The sequence below is a fragment of the Pelobates fuscus genome, chromosome 6, assembly GCF_036172605.1.
Source record: "Pelobates fuscus isolate aPelFus1 chromosome 6, aPelFus1.pri, whole genome shotgun sequence".
NCBI classification, from domain to species: Eukaryota; Metazoa; Chordata; class Amphibia; order Anura; family Pelobatidae; genus Pelobates; species Pelobates fuscus.
The window spans coordinates 114,888,192-114,906,221 of NC_086322.1; the positions used below are offsets into that span (position 1 = coordinate 114,888,192).

General features: G+C 34.3%; 1 protein-coding gene across 1 annotated transcript in view; it reads right to left on the reverse strand.

Moving 5' to 3' along the window:
• The window catches only part of GALNTL6 (polypeptide N-acetylgalactosaminyltransferase like 6), a 1,377,865-nt gene that overhangs the window by 842,695 nt on the left and 517,140 nt on the right, over positions 1-18,030 (reverse strand). Inside the window, exon 4 of the mRNA XM_063460019.1 lies at positions 11,406-11,572. Coding sequence (XP_063316089.1) covers positions 11,406-11,572 — 167 coding nt within the window. The remainder of the gene's footprint in view (positions 1-11,405; positions 11,573-18,030) is intronic.

Genomic DNA, 18,030 nt, shown 5'->3' on the forward strand with positions numbered 1-18,030 from the left:
TTGTTGTAATATGTTTTACTGTTTTGAAACACTAATGTTTGTGTTCAGTGAAGTCTCCCAAGTATGACAGTACCCCCCATGTATAGGTTTTATGGTGTTTTGGAAAGTTAGAGAGTCAAATATAAGGCTTGCATTTAATTTTTTCACGTTGAAATTTGCCGGTTTGGTAATGTTGCATTTGAGACCATATGGTAGCCCAAGAATGAGAATTATCCCCATGATGGCATACCATTTGCAAAAGTAGGGAACCCAAGGTATTGCAAGTGGGGTATGTACAGTCTTTTTTAGTAGCCACTTAGTCACAAACGCTGGCCAAATATTTGTTTTTTGCTTTTTTCACACAAAAACATATATGAATGCTAAATTTGGCCAGTGTTTGTGACTAAGTGGCTACTAAAAAAGACTGGACATACCCAACTTGCAATACCTTGGGTTGTCTACTTTTACAAATGGTATGCCATCATAGGGGTAATTCTCATTCCTGGGCTACCACACGGTCTCAAAGATAACATTACTAATCTGGCAAATTGCAATGTGAAAAAAAACGGAAAAATGGAATGTGCTATATTTGGCCCTGTAACTTTCCAAAACACCATAAAACCTGTTAAAGGGGGGTATTGTTGTACTCGTGAGATGTTGCTGAATACAAATATGTGCATTTTATTGCAGTAAAAGCCAACAGTATTATGACATTTACAGCTAAAATGTCAGGCGGAACTACAAATTGTTTTTAAATCTTAATTTCTCACAGTGTTTTTTATTTTATTCATAATAGATTATGTTTCAGATATGAATAGTTCATGAGAAATTAAAGCCACGTTTCTCCTGAATAAAATTATATATAAGTGTGGGTTAATTACGGTTGAACAGATATAAAGCACAACTTCTAGTTTTTGTTTACATTTTGTTTTGATCAGAACGTGTACAATTGACTCCGTCCTGAAGGGTTAAAAAACGTAAAAAAAAATAAAAAAATTTACCAAACAAGTACAAAATATTTTTTTTTGCTCTAATGATGACTAGGTGTGTATAGAGGTTTTCTTAAAAAAACATAATAAGCTAGATCTAAACCCAGATTTACCAAGGCTGGGGGCAAAAAGGGCAGTTTGGCCCTGCATTATGGTATTCATAGGAACAACTTGCACACCCAATCTGCACATCTATGGTAATAAGACAAGGTATTTTTTTTTTTGGGGGGGGGGGCAAAAACCTATAGAATATTATAGGAAAGTTTGCCAACAAATTCATCCAAATTGTTAATAGCTATTATGTACACCAAATATTGGTGAAATTCATTCACTAAAACTAACAAAAACTTCACATACAGAAAATTACGTTGGTGAACTATAGATATAAAGAAAACATTGATATAGTGAAAATAATAATATGGTAACACAGGTAGAATAAATGAGGTATGCTTCTTTATTAACATTGGCTTTTGGCACTTGGTCATTTAATGGGTTCCTACATAGCCACTTTAATTAGAATATCTCCAATGACAATATGGCCCTAGAATCTCTGGCACCAAAGATGCAACAGTTCAGGCTTGCTATTGTCCATGAGTTTCTTTGCCTAACCTGCACCACTTACTGCTCATCTAAGCGCCAACTCACCGGCAACTCACAATATACTGTGGTTTTATGTTCCAACTGTTAAACAGCATACTAACTGGTTTGTTTACTGGTAATATACTTTAATGAATATGGTTTTCTTTGTATGCCTTAAACTTGTATGCATTCCAACCAAAACCTCAGAAACAGACAAGACGCATGCTTTTTGCGGGAAACTTGGGGAATAACACCCTTATTTTCTAATCTCCAAGCTTTTCATAAAGACCACAGCACACACAGAAAATGTATTTACAATTATTTACATCAATGAGAATATTAACTGGGATGGGAGAACAGAGCTCTGACTAAGGAATGTAAATTAGATTGAGCTAATTATCCCTAGGGATCCTTTGTTCTTATCCCAGGACACAATAATTTCGGACATTTCAAGGGAAAGGCTAGTTCTCCAGTTTTCCCTTCCCGTGTTAATAAACACTTCAAACAAAGGTTATTTTATCACATTTACATGTGGAGGCACCAGAAACAGCTAAATTAATTAATTAACTCAAACAATTGTCAGATTGATTAGGAGCACAATCACACTGCAAGTACAACATCTGTTTAATTCAAAAGATGTAATATTTTTGCCTAATAAAATGTAGAACAGAAAGGCTTTCCTAAATATTCATGCTAAACATGCAACAGTTAAAATTCAGTGCACTTAATAAAAAATAAAAAAAACATTTGCGAGCACGCCGTTTTAAAAATAAAAAAAAAAACACATTGCTTGTTTGGATAAAAATAACAGGGATTTTGTTAGTGTGATCATGCATTGCATAAACATGTTACAATCCAATGAACCCTTTCTAAATAGTGTTCATTTAAGGCTTATACAATGTATGATCATATACTGTAACTAAATCCCTATTATTTTATCTAGTAAAATGTGTTTGTTTTTTTGTCTGGTTTATTTACAAGTCCATATATGAATAATCCATAAATTGCAACAATTTATTGTCAGACATATATGAAGCAATTAGTCTTTTGTTTTTATTCCACATTTTGGTAAAACTCTAGGTTCCATGATTCTCACGAAAATTATGGAAGAAATGTTTTGATAATTTGATGAGAATTAATATTTACCATTGGCTTCCTTATCTACTGGAGGATCACAAATACATGAATTATTTTAAAGATTCTGGAAAATGCCTAATTTTACCCTCTTCTAAATTATTTAGAATGATATTATATTTTTATAACCTTAAGCATAAGTACTTTAGAAAGTATTAAGTTAAATATTGGTACTGATATGTATTTTTAGCACATAGACACTGTTAGTTAAACAATAAGATTTTGGTTCTGTTGCCCTCACAACTAAGAAAAAAAAATGTTCTCTAACACAAAAAATATATATATTTTCGTACATAAATAATATTTCACCCTTTTATGTATTATTATTATCATGGTTATTGCACCAACATCCACAGCATTACAGTTATAGGATGGGGATAATTAGAAGTAAATAAAGCCTTTCTCAAACAAGCTTATCACTATGAGGATTTGAGGTTGGCTGATATATTTCATTAGGTGTCTTGCCCAAGGTAACATTTTAGGCAGTGACATTACCATTAGCTAGCATATATATATATATATATATATATATATATATATATATATTTATTTTGTGTGTTGTGTGTGTGTGTATTGTGTATCTAAGGATCATTCTACAAATCAGCCAACAGTTGAGGCAACCATCAAGTTCTTTGAGTTCCACTCCCAATGCATAATCCCTTCCTGACAAGTTTGCCAAACAAGAACAAAGGACTACTTTAAACATCTGTATGATATAAAAGCAAAGCCAAGCTTGGGTCCCTAAAATTATAAAATATTTTTTTTTACTTTTAATTGCAATTTATGCCTTTCTACGGTCCATTTAAAACACAAATATAACATAATGAATACAGCAAATGATAGTCACATATTTTCATAGCTGTCAGAAAGAGACTTCCACCCTTAAGTCTCCAGTGTAAAAAAAATATACGAAGACAAGCATAATAAAGATCACTATGATGTTGAAACATTGCTGGGTCATTATGCAATAAATAAAAAAAATTTAAATTGAGGTCCTAACATAAAACTACAAAAGATGCATTGTCAACATCAAACATTGATAAATATTCTTATATAAACTGATTACACAAAACATTAAAATCACTGACAGGTGAAGTGAACAACATTGATTATACCTTTACAATGGCACCTGTCAAGGGGTGGGACATAATGCAGCAAGTGAGCAGTTAGTTCTTGAATTTTAAGTGTTAGAAGCAGGAAAAAATGGGCAAGTAAATAGATCTGAGTGACTGACAAGGGTCAAATAGAGATGGCTAGATGACTGGGTCACATCATCTCCAAAATGGCAAGTCTTGTGTGGTGTTACGGGTAGACAGTGGTTAGTACTTATCAAAAGTAGTGCAAGGAAGGACAACCGGTGATCAAGTGTCAAGTGCATGGGTGCCCACGGCACATTGATGTATGTGGGGAGTTAAGGCTAACCAGTCTGGTCTAATCAAACAGAAGAGCTACTGGCCAAGATAGAAATGTGTCATAACACACAGTGCATCACAGTTTGCTGCGTTTAAGACTGTATAGCCACAGAACAGTCAGCGTGCCCATGATGACCCCAGTTTATCGCCGAAAGCACATTCAATGGAGACTTGAGCATCAAATCTGGATCATGTTGCATTGAAGGTAGGTTGCATCATCTGATAAATCACATTTTCTTTAAGATCAGGTGTATTGCATGTGCACTATTTTCCTGGGAAAGAGTTGTCAGTAAGATACACTGTGAAAAGAAGGCAAGCTGGTGGAGGCAGTGTTTTGCTCCAGGCAATGTTCTGCTGGGAAACTAGAGGACATGGTATTCATGTGGATGTTACTTTGACATGTGCCAACTACCGAGAGATTGTTGTAGACCACGTACACCTCTTCATGGAAATGTAGTTCCCTGTTGACAGTGACCATTTCCAGCAGGATAACTTACTTTGCCACACTGCAAAAATTGTTCAGGAACCGTTTTAGGAACATGACAAAGACAAAAATATAAATGCTTATAATAATAATAATAACAATGATAGTAATAATGTGCTGGAACAACAAATCCAATCCATGCAACTTGCAAGACTTAAAGGATCTGATGCTAATGTTTTGGTGCCGACACCAGAGAGCACATTGAGAGGTTTTGTGGAGTCCATGCTTTGATGCATCAGAGCTATTTTGACAGCATGAGGGGGACCTACACAATATTAGGCAGGTGATGAGTGTAAATCTCAAGGTAAGACTGTACCAAATTATGAGTATAGATCTGAGCATCTCAAATCCCAAATGCTTAAAGGAATACAATCATCAATCACCAAGCATCATAACAACTACCGCCTGCTGTAAGATGTCAAATCATTTTAGCATGGTTTCAAATCTTATTTGAATTCTAGGGGAACCTGTGTCACATCTGCCTTCCATGGCCTTCAACTGGAGAAGACAGGTGTCTAGAGTAAAGAACCACTGATGCAGGATCACAATCATTCTCTGAAAGCATCAGCTCATCATTTTCTATTCATGTTAATATTTGTGTAAAAATAATTGAAAACCACGCCTTTTCAAAAATACAATATACCATTTAAAAATAAAAACATTTGGTTCAATGAAGATTAAAGTCACTTACAGGTAAAATAATCATATAAAAGTGATGTACAATGCACACTTACAGTCCATGTTTTGTCTGTATCCTTATTGGAACAGACCTTAGATATGCAGAAATTCTGGACTTTTGGCATGAATTCAAGACTAGTTGCTAACTACGGCCACATATCAGGTTGATATGTCTAAGCAACTTAATAAAAGCAATTCTGTAAAAAGGTTTCTGTTCTGTCAGTTGTTAAAAGTTTATTCTCTATGGTCCACTACAATGAACACAATACATTAGGTAAAGCTCAAGTGGACATTTTTTGGCTTACAGAAAGTAATATAGGATACGCATGCTTCACACTATTTCCTTTATTAGAATTGTCAAATCAAAGTCTGTCTGGGATATGCTTGTGCAGTGTGATCATTCCTTTCAATGATTCTAAGGTTGTCTTGAGATCAGAATTTTATGTATTAGCTGTGATATTTTTTTCCCAGAAACAAAAGTTCTTTTTTTAAACAATATTTCAGCAATTTAAGAAAGCATCATGCAGTGCCTGGAATTAATCAGTGTTTGCAAAACCAGGTTTCTACATAACTTAGATTTTTTAATTACTCATGAATAGACCTTACAATTAAGAAAATTTATAAAAGCTCAAAGTAGAATTAAGCTATACACAACTAAAACATTAACTGACCAAGTACACTGACGAAAATAATAGACAAATCTATTTTTTACATGGAGAGGATAGAAAGATAGATAGATATATGATCAAACTTTTTAATAATTTTTCCTTTATTTACATATTATATGATATATTTATTTAGTTCTCTGTATATTAGTAAACTAGTATTACATTCAAAACTGACCGTATTCCAATAAAATCATGCATTCATAAATTAACATAAGGTGTAGAAAGTAGGGTTAGGTTATTTTCATACACTTGCTATAATGTTAACAACGATAGGCACATACACAGGTTTTGTCAACTGTATTGACTATTGCATTGGCCACTGCAGTTTTGATTTGTTTTATTGCTTAATGTATCCCATATTATATGATTCTGTAAATTTGGTGGATCCCAAAAATACACTGTTCTTTTATAAATCACCCTAATTAGTTTTGCAAAACTATATATATATATATATGTAGAAAGTGTATAGTTATTTTCATTTAAATGACACTGTATAGGTTCAAATCCTTAGTATGGTACCATCCTAATATAGTAGGTGCATAGATGATGTCCCTGTTCTGACAATGTTTATATTTGCTGTCAACCGGACAGCCATGTAAAACTCTTCTACTTTCAATTTGCTTTGATGTATGATAAATTACATGATTGTCTGTGCCTTTGCACACCATATGAGAATGCTGAAAGTGACCACATGTTTGCGTGTCCTAAAAGAGAAGAACTTTCATTCAGCTTGCAGTTTGCTAATGCCCACAGAGAAGGCACGATCAATGTAGCATTAAATGCTTCTCTAAGAGAAGAATTGTATTGGTTAAAAGTCATTTAGCCTAACGACTTCAAAGTGTGCTGGTCAGCTGCAGTGAGGAATGTGAGGCACGTGTCTCTGTGCTAGAATTAAGGTATATTTCATTATTATTCTTTTTTTTTTGGAGGGTGGGGATTGAATCTAAAAATATACACAGATTCGAAGGACTAATCTTTTTATTCAGCATTGTTTGCTTATAATTATCTGCATCCCTTTGCACTGTTGAAATGGAAAATAGACCCAGAGATGGAATAACTACATATAGTTACTCTAAAGCACATTGCATCAGGTGCATCTCTTATCCTGGGAGTGGCATTTACAGGTTTCATCTCTGCTAAAGACACTAAACAAAGAGAACCCAGATTTAAAATGAAGCCAATAGAACTGTGACGCAACTATTATCTGGCACATTAGTTTCTTTCATGTTTCCCCCCCCTCCCCCCCCCAGAATAAAATGAAATGCATTAGTGCTGTGATCCAGTGCTCCAGTCACAATGTTATAAACAAGATGTACAGATGATGTTGCATTTTTCTCTTATTATCTGTGTGGATTGAGGTATTCCCTTTGCACATATGTAAGGTGATTAACGCACCAGTATAGTTCATTTTCTTAATGAAAGTGCAGCTCATGTGGTTTAAGAAATGTATAGTCCAGCATGAACAATTGATCTATTTTTACCTACATTTTTAAATTCATTTTAATTTCAGTTTAAATTCTCAACAATTCTCTTGTTAGTAAAAAAAAAAAAGCCTTATTGTGAATATTTATAAGAACCTGCACAAACAAAGGGAAGCACATCTAGGGGCATATTTTGCCAACAAGCATTTCAGGCACATTTCAAAAAGAGATTCTTTAACTGAATCCTACAGACTGCAAGCACTTGTAAAATACATCGCGGGTGGTCATTTAGTCATTCTTTTGGTGCTTTTATCCCTGGTGAAGTCCCATTGATTGGACCTTTCAGATTGGGAGTAAAACACAGACATAGTTATTTACTAAAGTGGGAATTCAAAATGAATTCAAAGTGATTTGGAAATTTAAGGGCAAAATAGCAAACTGGACAAATTGTCTAAGCCACACATGCTTTCAGTTCAGCTACTCTGGTCTTGAAATTTAAATTCACTTTGAATTTGCTTTGAATTTTTGCTTTAGCAAATATCCAAGACAGTAAAATGAAGCTCAGACAATAAAAAAAAAAATGTAAAGTTGGCCAGGTTTACGTGAGAGTTAATTGACTAGTTGGACAAGTGAGAACTTGACCTCTCCACTTTCTAAATGGTCATTAAAAATCAGAAAGGTTATATTACTAAACAGCTTTTCTGCTCAGCCAAGGTGCCAAAAACACAACCACTACAAGCTATCAAGAGAACAGCTGCCTCCGTAGGTCCTTGAAAAATCAAAAAGATATGTGTAGGTTTTACTGCACTGCAACAACAGGGCATTTCAATTAACCCCTGGACCACACAAAGAAACTGTTAACTTCCAAACTAAAAGACAAATATATGATCATATTTACAACCTTGTCATTCTTCCACACTGCCGTTCAATTAAACTAAACTGCACTGTGTAATGAAACACTCGGAGGACAAACCTGACAAGCTTGTAGCCCAGAATAAAGTAAGAGGTAATAGGGAATAGGATATTTAATCCTTTGTCTTGCTGAGAGAGGGGGCTGCAGCTCTTGTACTGATTGAGTTAAAGAAAGAAAAAAATATATTTTTTTATTTAAACTATTGATCTGCAAGGTGGTTCCAAAATATACTTAAAAGCACTGTTAACCTCCTGGTGTTTCTCTTTTCTATAAATTATGCATCTGTATTGAATTCTAACTTTTCTAATATTTTGATACTTTGACAACAGACTCCTATTAATTTATGTGTTATAAATATTTAGATCAATTTAACATTTTAAGAGGATTGATATTTGTGTACAAAAAAAAATACTTTTTAAATAACCTTTTATTTCCTTTATTCCATCATATACAAATTGCATTTAAAAATATGTTATTCGTACTTGTTTGCCGATCTTTTATATGTATATTTATTTCAGAAAAATGACAGCCAACTTTACTAAGTACTCTTTAGTATATCCACCTTTACAATAGTTTGTTTGAAACATTTACTATATTATCAGGGTCATCTCTTACAATGTTCACTTAATAAATACATCTTGCAAAGCATTCACTTTAGAGACACCAATAGAAAAAAAAATTAAATCAAGCGCCATAAATATATACCATAGTGTCATTAGTAAGAAGTCACCGATTGTCCAGTTGACTTAAACACGTTAAGAGATTTTTTTTACATGCTGTTAATAGAACAGATCGTCAAACATTGTCACTAATAGAATATAATCACCATGGAAATGAAAGGTATTATCACACTGATCCAACCAATTTCAATAGAGATAGCAATACAGAACTTTGCTCCACAATTTTTCTTAGCAACACTTTCATAAAATGTCCACTACGTGCAACAACTCCAGACTAACCACCATCTAGTTAGGAGTAAGATTTAAAAAAAAAAAAAAAAATTCCACATGCCTTTGGCATGGTTCTGGCTAACTACAGAGAAAAGACTAACAAAGGAGTGAGCTCCATGATATTAAAAGATAAGAACACAGTTTGTTGTAGATATAAAATGACAAATAAGCTAACCTGTGTTTAGCTGCATTACTAGTAACTCCCATAGCACTGTTAACTTGTCTCATGTGAAATAACACCTACTTTTTAAACAAGCTTTACTGATATCATACAGAAGATACTACTACACGTACTATTAGGCAGAATGAAAACTTTTACAAAAAATGAGGATGAAAAATTATAAAAAATCCCAACAATATAACATCATTCACTGAGGTAAGTCTTTGAAGTGAAGTAAATTTCACATTTTAGGTAAAAGTAGCCAAATTGGAAGAACAGCGGAGAATGTATCCAGTTTTGTTATTTTACCCTTAAATTTGAAATATTTTGAACTCCAAATGAATTCTCACTTAATACCACTGTATGTTTAAATGTCTGTTGGTTTTGAAAGTAAGGTCAGGGGGCTTAATTCGGCATATTGTCCAAAATTCATACTGATTTGATGGCTGAATAAAAAATGTGCACACATTTATAAAATGAATTTGAATATGGAAATAGAAATGAATTGTTGAAAGTTGTTCTTTCTAAATTTTACACTTGGAGGTGAATGTAGATTTGTTTAGATAAAATGTTAGCCTTCCCCAATGTGGACATATGTTAAGAATGCCACTAGAGCTCCAATTGGAACTTTTGTACTTGTAGCAGTATGTGTGTGTGTGTGTGTGTTTGTGTGTATATGTAATATGTGTATAAATAAGTATACACAGGTAGCAAAATAGAATAGAGCTCTTAGGGCTTATTCTTGCAGAATAATACTTAAAAATTCAGGGCAACATTTCAGTTTAACATAAGGACTTTAATCAGGACAAAGACAGCTTTCTATGTTAAACAGAAACATTGACCTAAAAAAAGTCATGTTTTATTCTACAATAAGAAGACATAGGAGTGCTATCTCCGTGCTGTATTTACAATGTTGTTGTTTGCTGTAATTCTGCATTCTAAAGCACACTACTTAAATGATACCTCCACATTTGCTGACATGCACAGTGCATGGTGACTTCACACACAACACAGACATGTCTGAGAGGCTCGTACACTTGCTTGCTTATGTGGTTTGAATGGAAAGCTGTATTAAAAGGCTAATAACCTCCACACCAGACAGAGGAGCAATATAGCCCTTGCTTTAATGTTTATGACCTCTCAAACAAAGCATCATCTGTCTCATTTACTATGCACACTATGGAAATTTGCACCAGAAAATAGGTTTTTGTAATATGTATGGCTTTTTTTCAATCTACATATTTTTTGGCAAGCAAAGTTATTTCCTAAAGGAGCATGATGTGATGATAACAACAGTGTTCATTTTTTTAGGCTAGCTTAGAGAAAAAAACCCCCCACCAATATTGGTGTCTAAATGTAATGGCTACAGAAGCCTAAAAATGGTTTAGCACATGGGTGTGAAAATGGCCTACCACATAGGAGTTATCATCATTTAGTGTCCTTGACTATCACTAATAATCTATAGCATAGTTTTAGTTAACTTGCAAACATGTGACATGTTTAATTCCAATAAAATAAAAATTGCAGTTTAATATATATTTGTTCATCACATTCTGCAATACAGTTGTTCTGGAAGTTGTTACTTCTTCAAAACAAATGTCACTTGAAGAACATTCGCTCATCTCTAGTGTCAGGTTCTCCAAAGCTCTTTACAAATGACAGGTAAGGTGACATAGTTAAATCTCAGATTTCATGAGTAGAATTTTGATTAGGTTCAACATCCATAGTTTACAGAAACCAAGATAACTTTCAACATTCCCTAAAATCTTTAGATTAAATACTTTTCTGTCCACTCATATACATCATAAACACTTTTTAAACATTTGAGTGTGTATTTTATAATATATTCATAGTATCTTATACCTGATGGCTTATACATTGGTAGTCTTCAGCATCACCACAAATTCATTTATTTTATATTACAGTTTCTTCGAAACCCCACAACACAACACAACACAACACATCACATCATAAACATGTTAATAAACAGACCATTTTTTCATGTAGTCAAGCCATTTATAAGCTTGTAAGACTGTACCTCTGTCACTGTAGTCATCAACCAAGATGATTTCCTCAATCAAGCTGTCAGGCGTTCTGTTAATCACACTGTGCAGGGTTCTCAGCAGTGATGTCCATCCTTCATTATGGAATGGGATAATTATGCTAGTGTTTGGCAGCTTTTCCAAATAAAACTTGTGCTTACAGCTGACAAAAAAAGACAACAAAAAAGACAGAAAACATAATGAAAATAAATACACTTTCTGCTTTGTTACCTAAAAATACACGAGGTAGTGAATTGCAACTCATGAATGATAATTATATAAGCATCTTAGATTCAGTTGAGCCTGTCATATCATAGAAATGCAGCAATGATTATTCTTCCTTTAACGTTTGAGAATTACATGTGTGTTTAGACTAGCAGTTATTGATCAATAGCAATAAAAAAGAACATTCAGGGAGCTTCATGTTGCATTTGTCTTAGGTTTATTGCAAGTATAAATGTAGCTTGTGTTTTATTTCTTGATTTTTAAGAAACTGAGGGGCTAATGTTTTCGGACAGGAAATGAATAAAACTCTATGATGTGCTAGTTTGTGGTGCTCCCAATAAATATGAAATCATATCATGACACTGTGATAATTCCAGACAAGACTGCCAGGCTTATTCACTTTGTAATATACAGTGTTCCAATGTTCAGTGCAGTGTAACATAACTCAATCCAACTCCATACTTTACTTAAAAGAAAAGAATGCAATTCTCATTAGATTTGCTGATGGTTGAATCCAAGGATAGGCTACCTTTGTCACTCCAGATGTTGTAGACTACATCTCCCATAATGCTCTTACAGCCAAAATGCTGTCAAAATATCAGGGGAGATGTAGTCTACATGATCCAGAGTTTCAAAGATTGCTTTCCCCTGGTTTAATCCGTACATAGGTGAGTCATATGACAAAGAAGATTGGAATGGTGGCAGATCCATTTTCAAGGTCAATATTGCTAAAGTGGAACCTGGGTACTTATATTTCTAGTACAATTCTGTGCTGAATTCTAGACAATTGACAGACTAGTTAATAACCCATTTTTGGGGAACATGCTCACTGTGCTGTTATGGCATGGACCTCCACAATCTCACAAACACAAGTTTTGATTGATATCTTGGTGATACCCAGTAGTTAGCATAAAAAATAGGGACATTTTTTACCCTTCTTGCCCCTCATTATGGAGTTCTGTATCAGTATACAAAAACCTCTGTGCTAATTATTTTTTGTGGCACTGGATGAGTTGTATGGTAGCAGTGTATTATGTATTTATTATGAAAAATATGGGTGTTGTTTCAAATGGATGCTTACAATGAACCTTACTATTTTATTCTGTTTTTAAAATTAAACAGGCCTTAAAACGTTTTGTTGAATTGTTTTGTTTGCAGGTCATTTTATAAACTTGCACATTCAATTATTTAAAAAAAAAAAGCAATTTGATGTGGATATCTTCATGAGCCAAGTATAGGTCACTCATGCATGTCAAGTTTAATGCAGTATATTAAATGTGCCAGTTTTTTAAAGTAAGCCATTCTCTTGTGTTCCTGAAATAAATCCATATTTAAGATCTCCTCACATACTCCATTACAGATGAACAAACATAGTGCTCTAAACCAAGCATTTTTGGATATAGGGGAAATCCTGGCTTTCTAACATCATACAGATGTATTGTATATACTGCAGTTAAAAAATAAACAGTGATTTACATTAATAATACATGTATTTTTATAAAGCCCTGATATAATATATAGAACAGCACGTTAAGGCTGAAATATCACATTTGGTGCCTAAGGCATTGTAATACTTAAAAAATACACACATATCACACTACAGCATATAAATGTGTCTGTGTTTCAGCCACAAGTGTTTTAAAGTCAGCAGAACTAATGGCTGCCTAAATATCTTTCTATAAAACCTGCACTATTTTGTTTTGTAATACAAAAACTAGTAAAAGTTCACTCTTCACCTCCAAAATATGTTTTTTAATGTAATAATCTTTCCACTAAATATATTTAAAAAAAAAAGCAACAAAAACAACAACAATCTCTATCTTTACTCTATGACTTGATACTTCAGTTATATACATGTACCCAAACTAGAAAATTATAAAATACATGAAAACAGGTTGTGCTAAAAGGTGTAAAACAATTCGTAAGCATCTGAATGTCCGAATGGCATGAAATTCGTACGAATTTACATTCGGAACAAAACTAATTGCACATGTCTAGAGATTTTGGTGATAGTAAAACATGACTGTGCTTTAATATCTTTATCCAAAACTAGGTGCCCTGTACAGAAACAAATCCTGCCTAAGCTCAACAGTAAAGGAAAAGAGTGTACAGCAAATTCTGATGCCTATCATTGATTATGGGGATGTAGTATATGCATCTGCATCGCAATCCCACATTAATAAACTCAACACATTGTATAACTCGTTCTGCCGATTTGTGCTACAATGTAATTACAGGACTCACCATTGTGACATGCTAAAAGAACTAAACTGGCTGTCGCTGGAATCCAGACGCACCCTTCATCTTTCAAGCCTTGTGGAACGACCTCCCACACAATTTAAAATCTTCCCTAAGCCTAAAGTCCTTTAAGAGATCCCTCTCTACATACCTCAAAACAGAATGCACCTGTCATGGTTGATTATATATTTCCTACCTGTTCCATGTTACATTTTGTATATATTGTATATCAATATTGTTTTTGTATTTTATTGTACACTAACTGTAACAATGCAATGCTTTGTGGACCCAGGACATACTTGAAACGAGAGAAATCTCAATGTATCTTTCCTGGTAAAATATTTTATAAATAAATAAATATGTTATAGCTCTCCATGATAGCTTTGCTCAGAACCTGTCATTCACACACCCTGTTATGCTCGTACCTTGATACTCAGTTTTCTACCACTCTCACTCCCTGCCTCCAAGCCACCCATTACTTTAAATCCCTGTCACCCCAAACTTGTCATTCCAACATCTGTCACCATTTAAAATGCATACTATGAAATATGCTCAAATCTGGATTTCATTCACAGACCTAAGAAAAATTACCTTTCATTTAATCATAGTGAAAGATTACTGAATTATTCAGAACAGCAAAGTGGTGGTATGAAAATTGCCATAACGGTGTATAACTCTTTTTCTCATTTCAGGAAATGGATTCACAATTCATTAAAGAAGGGATCTAACTTATCCTTGAAAATATATTCCTTCATTTACAGACCAAAGGCGATGATATGGGCAGACTATTTAACAATAATTGCCAAGATCTTTTTATTCTAATCTCTTGTTTGTTATAGAAATGTTACTATAAATTGTCTGATTTTGTTTAAAACATAATTATATTCTATATTATCCAATACAAACATACATAATTACTCCTGGGCAGCAGCAATGATTATAGTACACATCAGCCCCAATAGCTACTATAAATACAAAGAAAAAGTTATTTGCACACTATCCCAGATTCCTATGCACGTTTAAATAATTACCGTTATCACAATGAATCTTGCGCAGGATTTAATTTTGTATGTTATATTAGCTTTTGCATTACACGGCCATGTTATAGTGCTGCCACACACCCTGTGTTTTTCCTATTAAGGGTTTTTAAGTGTGCAGGGGTTTAGAAAAATACTCAGCTCTGTTTTATTAGCGATTTTACCATCAGCTTAAAGATGCATGGTGAATTGCTAGTATAGGACTGACCTAAGATGTTTGCCTTGATGAGTTTGCCCTTTAATGGCCTTTGGAGTGATACTAAAATCCCTCCAGTTATTTAAATGTACATATGAATTTGAGATAGTGCACAAGTCCATTTTTCTTTGGTTTTATTACATTAGCCAATACTTATACCCACCAATGTTTATGCCATGGATGAACAAATACATGCATTTTATATTTTAATCATATGGGGAAAACTGATGTGCCAACTTAATTTCATGTCCTAACTATGCAATCAGTTTTTAGTTATATGTTGCAGTTTATTTTTAATCAAATGAAACTCAGCAATGAAGGGGTTAAACTAGAAAAATAGCAAATTCTCATGACGTACAGAATTATGGCAATTAACAGACTTGTATAAGCAGGTATGATTCATTTTCTTTATGTCTATGACTACATCTATTCAATTAAAACAGAATCATCCGATAATCAGCCTGCCCGTCTACATGGTATGGACAATTTAGCAAACACTTATGTTGCATTAATGCTAAATTTCTTATAATTATACAATTAAAATCTTCTTAAACATGGTTTGTTGAGCTGAGAATGGGTAACATTAATTTTCCAATTATTTCTTATTGTTATCTACGGACTACATAAACCTTTCTTACAATGACTTCTTTACGCCTAGAAAATCTTTCGCCACATGACAGTTGCCTTAAGGGTAAGAGGAGCTCACAGATGCTAGCAATATAATTTGTAGGATATAATGAATCGGTAACTGGCTTTGGCCCGCATCAACCCTTTCTTATATGCCAATATATGGTAAGCATCTAGTAATCTGCTGAGAGAGCACATTGGACTCAAACGATGGATAGGGTCATGACTAGTCATTTATTTTTAACCATTATTGATTAAAAGCATAGCCTAGGTAATACTAAAAAGCAACGGTAATCTAATAGTTGCTGAATGGAAATAGTGAAATGAATCATGTTTTATAGCTCAGAGTCCACACACTTACTAACGGAATATATGAAATATATGCCAGACCTGGGCATTGTGTACCAGGTCAGAAAAAGTTCAAAGAAGAAAATACATGATATTGATTAAAACCAAGTTTTGCTCAAAGAAGGCTTTTTGACTAAAGAATAAATTGTGGTTAATTTTTATTAAAGGAACGCGATAGTGTCAGGAATACAATCGTATATCCCTGAGACTATGGTGCTGAAATACATGTTTAGCTCTATTTCCCCACTCTCTGTTGAGATAAAAAGGTGTTAAACTTACCTTTTCTCCACCACCACACTGGTGCAGCTGAGAAAATCATGGCTGACAAAATCGATCTTGATGATCTCACCCTCCCAATGTTTTCCAATAGGAAAGCATTGGATTCGCTAATGCTGCGCATATTTGGTAAAATGCTGCACTTTGCCAATCAGCATCTCCTCATAGAGATGCTTTGAAGCTATGCATCTCTATGGGGAATGTTCAGCGCCTCCACGCAGAGAATGGAGACGCTGAATGTAGGTCCTACAAACTGTGCAGCACTGAACCATCTGAGTGACAGCCACTACAGGTGTTCCAATGGAGCATGGTAGACACTGCCTTTTTTGCTAAAACTGCAGGGACGTGTTATAAACACCAGAACCACTACATTGAACGGTTGTCCCTTTAGTTGTGACTTTAGTGACCCTTTAACATGTTTATGATACCAAAAATAATACATTTAGGGTTAATCACTAAAGTGAGAATTACTTTAAAGAATTAGCCGAAAAGGAAACACATTTTCAGGTATGCTTCCTGTTCCCGCTTCTTTGTCCTTAAATCTGAAATTCACTCTGAAATTCAGTTTGAATTTTCAGTTTAGTGAATAACCCTGATTGTTTTTTGTCTTGTTTCCAAGTATGATGCATAATTTGGTTATATATCTTTAAATGTTGGTGTCACCTTGTCTGAAAGATAATAAAAAGTACTGTTTGGTTTCCAACAGCTGGTGTTTTAGTACAGACTGGTTTTCTCCAATAGGAAATTATACCTTAAATTTTCTCCATAAGCTTCTGTCTTGGACATTTAACTGAAATACATTGAACATAAACACCCTTATTTATGGAATCACAGTAAAAGAAAAGTGAATAGAATATGCAAAATGTCTGTAGTTCTAGATCTGATGTGTGTATACAGTATGCTGGCATATTATACAAATGTGTTGTGTGAAGTTATTAAGTAAACTGAAATACTTAACACATCTTTTGTTACCGTGGTCTATAACACATACAAAGTTTAGGTGTTAATGCAATGTATAACAAGGAGCATAATCCTGATAATAATATATGATGCATAGTGAAGTATGTAGTATGGGAAATACTACTGTTGATTGGTTCTGGAAACATAAAGGGTTAATTCCACCAAAAACAGCAGGAATGGGTACTAGGAACACTTTGGAAGTGCGTTGTGCATGGTATGTTTGAGGGGTTAGCCCATCAGTCAGCCTGGCCACCTTCTTTGATGGATAATCCCTGTGCTTTTGATAAGTGTGCCTACCTACTTTGATAGATGAGCCCACCACCTCTGACAGGTTGGTTCTCTTCCATGCCCACATTCTGGACATGGTAAGAACTAATTGGGCATCCAGAGAGAGGGCAGGTCACTATTCTTGTCATCCCAGTAGCTAAGAGGGGGCAACACAAGGGGAAAAGGTAAACTCTGACCATTTTGGAGGCACTAATCTCCTTTCTGTTGCTTGCTGTTTAAATGGGTCCAACTATACACCCTGGTGCTTCTGCCCAAAAGGCAGATAATGATCTGCTGCTGCTGGGAGTTGACAGCATCTCAGTCTCCTGCTCCGCCTCTTTCTCTTTTGCTGCCAGACACGCACCATTTCAGTTCAGTTTCTCCCGCCAAGTTGGCAAACTGTTCATTCTGAATTTCAGTAACTCTTTAACCCCTTAGCGACCAGAC